Below are 8,180 nucleotides of genomic sequence, written 5' to 3'. Positions count from 1 at the left end.
GCTGTGGTTATGGAATTATCTTCAGTTCCCTGGTCTCAATGGTTCCACTACAGCTGCTATGTCTAGTGAATCAGTATGCACCGTGCATACAGACTCTTTCTAAACCGCTGATTTCTCTATTATTGTTCAGTGATATGAATCCATTGTTTAGTTGCGTGTCGTAAATAGAGCCGGTTCTCCGGTATGTTTGAAATATTGGGCGTCGCCTATGCTGTTCCCACTTACCGTGGTCAGCAACTTATACACAACACCCGCCGCGGTGGCTCAGTGGCTAAGGCTTTGCGCTGCTGAGCACGAAGTCGTGGGTTCGATTCCCGGCCGCGGCGGCCGCTTTTCTGATGGAGGCGAAAAGCCAAAACGCCCGTGTGTACGAGATTTCGGCGCACGCTAAAGATCCCCAGGTGGTCAAAATTAATCCGGAGCCCTCCACTACGGCGCGCCTCGTCGCCTGCGTTGCGTCGGTGCGTTAAACCCTACAACCAATCAACTTTTACACAACACACCTTTTTGTGAATTATAATTACGTCGCCATTTCCTATTTTCTTAATCAGTACCTTTATAGCCCGGAGCTATTCTGAGAACAACTCTGTCAACTTTTCCAGTCAGTGTAAGTCTCTTCCATCGATTAAACGATCCATGGTTCATCCCCCGTTTTCTGCAGCTTTCGGTCGCATCACCCCCTGAGCTGCAAAGGTTTGTAAAACATTCGCTTAGGAAAGTTCTCTGCGCCTGCCTTTTTAAAGATTTCCAGCGCTACAGACACGGTCCCGGCCCGAAGCTTGCGGTGACCTCCTGGAGCCACACAGAAAGACCGACATCTGCGTCCAGTCACCGGCTTCGAAACACGTCCCAGCCTCGAGTTGGCTCCGCGCGGGACCCGTGTAGCCCTCGGCCGCGGGACAAATCGAGAGCACCATGAGACAAAGAACAGCCGCCGCGCCGTCCCTCCACTCGAGTGGCAATGTGGAACGAGCGAGCAACCGCCGTGGTCGCGCGTTGTTCTGGGTCGAGCCCGCGTCCTCCTCGCCGCCGGCGTCGCCGTCAACGGATCTTCTTCTCGCCCTGCCGAGGACTGACAGCGCGGCGGCTGCATTTGCACGGCTCCCGCGGACGTCCGCTTATCGCCGCGCTAACGGACGCTATTTTATGATTGAGTGAGGAGGGGGGCGGCTGCAGCGGCGGTGCGGCACCCAGGCGCCGGCAAGCTTCCAGTACGGCACGAGCGCGCACGGGCGCCCCCGTCTCCCTCTCGCAATGGTGTTCTTGCCCGCTGAGGTCCACGACGACGACTCGCCGCCGCCGCCCCTCCAAGTGAGTAGTCGCCGCTCGATCGGTCTTCGGCCCGCACCATACACCGCCCTCTCCCCGCTGCTCCTCCTCCTCTTTTCTTCGTTATCAGTCCGGGGGAGGAGAGGCTGGGGATGTGGCCCAGCTAGGGCGGTGGTGGTGCTTTCAGCGCCCTTGCGTCACTTCCTCCAGCTCCACTCTCCGCCGCGGTTTTGCCGTGCCCCACATTCGGGTCGGAGGTCGTCCGCGTCGCAAAATGTTCCGGGATTATTGACGCAGATGAGCACTCTCCATCCTAACCAGGTGCAGTGACCACAGGATACGCTATCGGTTGTCGTGAAGTGTCCCGCCACGTTCTCTAATCTTTCTCCTTGGTTCTTTGTTGTGCACCTGACGGCGCAACTGTTCTCCATACTCTGACTTTGAAGTGATCTGAATTTAGAACGCTGCTGCGTCACACATAGCTACCGCCAATTTGGTCCGCGTTACTTACGTTCGCGCGACGTGAAACTCAACGGTGGCTTGATTGTTTTCGCGCCCTACCTTCTAGAGATCGTAGCCAGGGCGAAGACCATCACGACCCAACGTACAAGATTAGTGCTAAAATTAACGGCAGGCCCCTGTGGTGTTCTTGTTTCGGCTGTGGGTGAGTACGTGTGTGTACTAAACACTTCGCAAGATTTTGAAAAATAAATACCGTTGTCTAATTCCCGACATTCGTCTTCTCAATCGTCCGACGTCGCTCCTAAACTGAGGTGCAGAACCTTTTGAGAGCAGTTGCCTTGAGCTGTGTAAACAATCACGAGCCTGATGCGGTTACCTTACGAGGCCACACAGCTTGCATTTCGTGATCACCATTAGTGATCATAACCCAAAAAGAATAGTTTTATCATTCTAGGGAGTGGCGGTTTTATTTCCAAAGGAAGCAACGGTTTGCGCCAATTAGGACTTCATCCGATTCACTTCAAACGAACTAGAAGAAAATATACAATGAACATCGTCTTCGGAGCACACATCAATGTTCTCCGGCCTGTAGCCCCGTCACTTTGCGAAGCCTGTGGCGCGGCCCGACTGGGAATGTTTATCGCATGTCCCGCTCGCGTCCGGATATCTTACGCAAACATTGTATCTATTTTTTTCTTGCCTCCCGCGCCATACAGACGCTGTATCACTCCCTGGGCCTGATTACTCTTGATGTCCTCTTGGCATAAAGCAAGGCGTCTTGAATGCACCGCCATTACTTTTTTTGGATTGCAGCCGAAGATCAGAGCTCGTACGCGGATTTTGCTTTGCTTGTTCTGGTGATGTACTTGCCGTTAAACATACATTGTTCTAATGAAACAGGAAGAGCTGGAATGTAGATTGAAAAGGCAGATAGAATGACGCTTACTTTTCCCCTCTCAAAGCCCTTGCTGAAGGGGCCGAATGTACCGACATTTTACGATGCGTGCAAACTTAAAACAAGTTAGCTGCTTTAGTTTAGCGGTACTGTTATAAACCAGGCCAGACGTACCTTCATATGGCCTTTGGTGGCTATAGATAAGAAGTAAAAGTAACGTTCAGCTCAGCTTTTACTTTATTAACTACTTCGCAGCAGCTGGGTGCCAGTGTCGCCATTGTGCAGAACCATCGGAAACAGGCGGCGCGTTCTAACCCAGAACACGGTTTATGCCTGCAAGCGCCATAAAGAAATTTCTTCATACGGGCGTTTTTCGTCTGGTTTTGCACATTGGGAGCGTATAGAAAACCACGGACTCGTTCAGCGTCCGTCCGCACGTCCGCTAAATTGAATGACGATGTTGGGAGGCTACGAACTGCGCTTGTGCAACGAATCGTGGAGTGTCGCACCCGCTAAACTAGTTCACGTAATGCACTAGAATCGAACTTTCCCTGAAAGTAGAGATTGGTGTGTATTTGTCCCTTGTCCGCTTCAGGAAAGAGCCGAATTAGAACGTTGGCCTAGCGGCATTCTAGCCACGGTGCAAGCACACGGGGGAGTCTGAAGAGGCTTAATAGGTTGGGGGGAGATAGGGAACGACAAGGATGAAAATAATGGAAAGTGGGAGGCACAGAACGTCTAAAAAAGAGAGCCGGCCGTATAAGGTTTAATAGAAACAACAGAGCATTTGAAAAATGTTTCGGACTCGTCAAATTCCCGTCTATTACGCGTAGTTTTTTTCCCATTCAAACCGATAGCTTTCTTTGTGGGACCGATGGCGCCCTGTGAAAACACTGATGCATTTTCCTATAGACCGGTTGGTCGACAAAAAAGTTCTCATACGATCTCTGGACAAACAGCGCGTGCGAAAAGCGGGGCTTCCATTGTGTCAAGACGGTTACTTCAAAACAGCGAAAAGGGAACGGTTCTAGGAGAGACAATACACGCATCGAACATGAAGAAGGAGTACAATAGGTACCCCATAACCTTTATCTCGTAAACCACGTATTGGTATACATTTAGATGGGTCGTATATGTGCTTACTTAGTGTGTGGAAAATCGTCGCATGGGTTCGCTCTGAGGTTGCGATTTGCGTCTTTGAAGCATTGACAATCACTTGGCCGCGTTTTCCTAGCATTGAACGAAGCCTTCACGCTTCTCCAAACATGCCTTAGGAAGCTGTGGTAGTTTATCTTGTTAAAATGCAGCACAAACTAACATGCTGTACTGAACCTAATACGAATATTCGACGGCTTATATATATATATATATATATATATATATATATATATATATATATATATATATATATATATATATATATATATATATATATATATATATATATATATATATATATATATATATATATATATTCGCGGTTACACTGTGACAGCAGTACGAGCAAAACTGGCCGAAATTGTACGGTTGTGTAGGAACCTTAACTTCGTTATTTTTTTCACAGAGATGAGCATTAAAACGCGAGTTGCCGAGGCTTCGACAACGCCTTTGTTGGCGCACGACGAGGTGAAGAAGGGTCCCTGCGAAAGTTGCACCCTGACAGCTTCGCTGTGAAGGATTCACGCTTGCGTGTGGAGTGGCTCGTTGTTCCAATCAACAGAGTTCTGAGGCAAGTGTGCGCGTTCGCTGTCTCTTTCATCAGCGGCGAAGGTCTCACATATGTATATATAGTAGCCGCGCGAGATAAGGAAGTGTGGAGGAAGAGGGCACAAAGGGATGACAGATTTTGACGGCCACTTTGCAACAAGTGTTTCATGATGTCAGTTGGCTGTTTGTACGCGTGCTCTTTAAAATACCCACACTTAGCGGCTACGCCGATGTTGCCTCCTGACCTCTCTTTTATTGGGCACACGTGTGTCTGTGTCGGCTTTTCTGCTTTTTTAAGGCGAAGCTTTCAGCCTCTCACAGATGTCGCCTGCAGTCACCCCAAAACGCAGTGCAGGAACTTTCTCTGACGATGACGATGATAATGGGTGAAACGAAGCGAACAACGCTTTCGGTTGTTGGAATCGACCCTTTGTCCCTCGAGTTACGAAGCCGATGTCTACCCGATTGCGTCATTCCGGCACGGTCGAAGCAACCTGGATTTGGGGAGGAGTGCGTGGAGGTAAAAAATGACACATCCGTGGAATGCCATTATCCGTAGGAACCACGTTACCACCCCACTAATCATCAGAAATAGATAGGGTCCGCTCGCTTGTGGGTTGGTTCGTGTGGTGTTGGACTTGATTTTGTAAAGCTTCCTGGTCCCCATTGTTGTCGTTTCGGCTATAGGGGTAGTTTATTGTTTGTCTACATGCGCGTGCGGGTAATAAAAAAAAACGGTACTTGCCCGTCCATTCGCAACACCTCTTTTACGGTTTTCGTTCTTGCATGCCACCGCAACGTTCATTATTTAACTGAGAAGATAGTAATAACGCCCCAATAGTTCGTGGTGCACTGATGAGTGTGTTGTTTGAAAATTAATACCCAAGACCCTTGAGACATAGTCCCGAAAACATGTGATTAACTAAAGGAACTTAACAACGTGTAGGCTCGAGCTAGTTGGTAATTCATTGTACGAATTTCAAGCGCAAACATTCAGACATGGGATGAACGTGACAAAGACAATCGTCCCCTGTCTGAATTTTTGCACTTGAAATTCTTATAAAGGAACTTGCCTTTCTTAGCATATGCAAGCAAGGCAGCACCAAAAAGTGCCCCCTGTACAGTTGCTACTTGTGGGAAAGAACCGTAGCAAAGAACAGTATCGACGTGTAGGAAAGAAGAAAAGCTGAGCCTCCTGGTCTATTTTTTTGTTTTTGTATTCTTTTGCGTTACTCCGGGTGAGGCACGGTGGCAGCGTGAAGAAAGCCCGCTCCCTGTCAACGTCCTTTTCCTTGCTTCCTTTTCGCTCTCCACAAACTTGTGCTCGGCTGCCTTTCGGTCAACCACCGAAGGGCAGAAGGAGCGGTGAGTGAGGAATGATCGAGAACATCGACGGAGAACATCAAACAAGCACGTGACCCCCGTGTAGTATGCGCCAGATTGAGGCAACACGTAGGGAGTCGCAGCGACACGGATCGATCTCGACAAGAGGTAAGCCAAGCCAAGACGCCCGAGTGCCGGAGTTGAGGAGGCCCGAAGACAAAAGGGAGGCAGAGGAAGGAACCGGAAGATAAACAGCGACACCATCAGGTCAGACGCCAGGCAAGGAACTCCAATAACTCAGCTCCAGACCAGAACACTTAGCCGCTATAGAGACCCATATTGGGAGGCTGTTCGGATCCGTGTGGACCTTGGGCGGGGCAGCTCTGGGCCCGCCCCGGAAGGACTTCACCCGGGAAAAAAAAAGCGAATTTCGAACGGCTGGCACGCAGGTATGTACACAAACAATGACGCTGGCTGGCTTTTCCGTGCGAGCAATAAACCTTCTTAGAGACTTGTACTCGCGGGATAGTGAAATTTGGTGGCAAAGAATGGTTTCGGACAAAGCAGGATATGAGCAGTTAAATGCCTGTGCGAGCGGCCTTAGTTCTCCAGTAGACGTAAATTGACTGATTATGATTGTGAAGAAGAAGAAGAAGAAGACGAAGAAGAAGAAGAAGAAGAAGAAGAAGAAGAAGAAGAAGAAGAAGACAACGATGGTGACGATGACGACGACGATGACAATGACGACGACGAGAACGATGACGATGATGACGATGATGACGATGACGATGATGACGACGATGATGGCGATAACGATGGTGACGACGATGACGATGACGATGACAATGAAGATGTCGATGACGATGACGATGACGATGATGTGTCGAATGCTTTCGCAAGGAAGACCAGCTCACACTCCCGGCATTGTATACTGTATAAAATGTTTCACTTTGACTTAACAGATCTTTGGATTCGAACTAAAATTACGTGCCATCTTGCTATAAATTAAGACGTTGGTACGCAGACACCTCAAGCAACCCTGAAAGCAGTTGTTTGCTCAGAGAACTTGAGCGCGCTGAAGACATTAAGGTGCCCACCTAGGTGAATTTAAGCCCCTCATCGGAAACGAGGGGAGCTCGCCGCGGTAGCTCAGTGGGTAAGGCGTGGTGCTGCTGAGCCCAAGGATCTGGGTTTGATTCCCGGCCGCAGAGGCCGCTTTTCTGATGGAGGGGAAAAGCGAGGACGCCGGCGTGTTGGACATTTCGGCACATGTTAAAGATCCCCAGGTGGTCAAAATCAATCCGGAGCCCTCCACTATACGGTGCACTTCACCGCCTGAGTAGCGTCGGCGCGTTAAACATTATAATCAAAGCAAAATCAAAACCAAACGAGGGGAGGAACACAAAACGACACAGCCGCAATTTTGAAATACAAATCAAATGGGCTCTCATCCACAGCGAAATACTGGCAATGAAGTGGGGTGGGGCACAAACTCACGAGGAAGGCCTTTTTTTCTCACTCCTAGGATTCAGCGGCTCCTTTTTTTCAATGAGACCCAACCATGAGAAATTCAGCAATGGACACTGAAAGAAGTGAGCAAGGAAGATTTCAAAAATGCAGCGCACCACTTGAAAAGCAGCTCAAGTGCTCCTCACCAATGCCCGCTCCGGTTACGATTTCACTGAGGATAGTGAGCCTGTTGGACGCACTACAGGCGGCACAAAATCCTCAAAAATCTTCCCCAAATCTGGCAGATGTCCGTGACAAACACAAGGCTTCGCGAGTATGAAGGTTAAACGAATAAATCCACCTTTAGGCCACGACTGAAGACAGTCTGCTCACGATGTGGGCATTCGCCAAGGAGGTCCACCTCGTGGAAAGGGCCGACATTTAGACCGCTTCCCGTCCTTTTATCACCCCTTCCAACTCAGGCTATAGCGACATCTTTAGAAAATATATGCATAAATTCATTTCCCGTACCCCATGCCGTTATCGATCTATACAGTACAGTCTCTTGATAGTTATTGTTACTTTGGCGGTCCACCGGTTGTAAGATCTCTATAGTGTGCACACTTGCGTGCGTGCGTGTATGTGCGCGTGTATGTCTGCGAGGTAACGCGCTCATTTTACGTAGCCATGAGGTGGTGGCTGCAGCAGCAGGACCACCTTATTTATATCGGCATGGACAGCATGTATTCAAAGGTGCGACTGCTTCGTCTCATGATGATGTTTGGATTTTAATGGCGCAAGGCCAACTAAGCGCAGAGACCGCCAAAAGAAAGATAGTTCGTGAGAGTGACATGACAGTAGAAGTAAAGCATTTCAGTAAAAATAAACGAAGTAAAACACAAGGTAATGAAGATGACTGGTGTAAAGGGCCAGCTTGTCATGGTGCATGATAAGAAATGAGCTGTAAGAACTTTACGTCGGTAAGAAACTCAAAAACGCGTCTGCTTCCTCTGAGTATTATCGCAATTATTTTCCCAGCCCGTCTTTCGCCTTCCTCCTCTCGTAACTACAACTG

The 8,180-nt window shown here is 48.9% G+C and overlaps 1 protein-coding gene across 5 annotated transcripts in view; it reads left to right on the top strand.

The window, feature by feature from the left end:
* Positions 1–971: 971 nt before the first annotated feature.
* The window catches only part of LOC144170706 (secretin receptor-like), a 358,512-nt gene continuing 351,303 nt past the window's right edge, over positions 972–8,180 (top strand). The window contains exon 1 of one of the 5 annotated variants that reach the window (XM_077700659.1): positions 972–1,311. In XM_077700659.1, coding sequence (XP_077556785.1) covers positions 1,255–1,311 — 57 coding nt within the window. In that variant the 5' untranslated portion in view covers positions 972–1,254. The remainder of the gene's footprint in view (positions 1,312–8,180) is intronic. The other 4 variants (XM_077700666.1, XM_077700660.1, XM_077700664.1 and 1 more) reach the window with 4 other exon arrangements.

The sequence above is a fragment of the Haemaphysalis longicornis genome, unplaced genomic scaffold (assembly GCF_048455015.1).
Source record: "Haemaphysalis longicornis isolate Haplotype H1 unplaced genomic scaffold, Haemaphysalis longicornis Haplotype H1 scaffold_2, whole genome shotgun sequence".
NCBI lineage: Eukaryota > Metazoa > Arthropoda > Arachnida > Ixodida > Ixodidae > Haemaphysalis > Haemaphysalis longicornis.
This window is presented reverse-complemented; position numbering and strand designations above follow the sequence as displayed.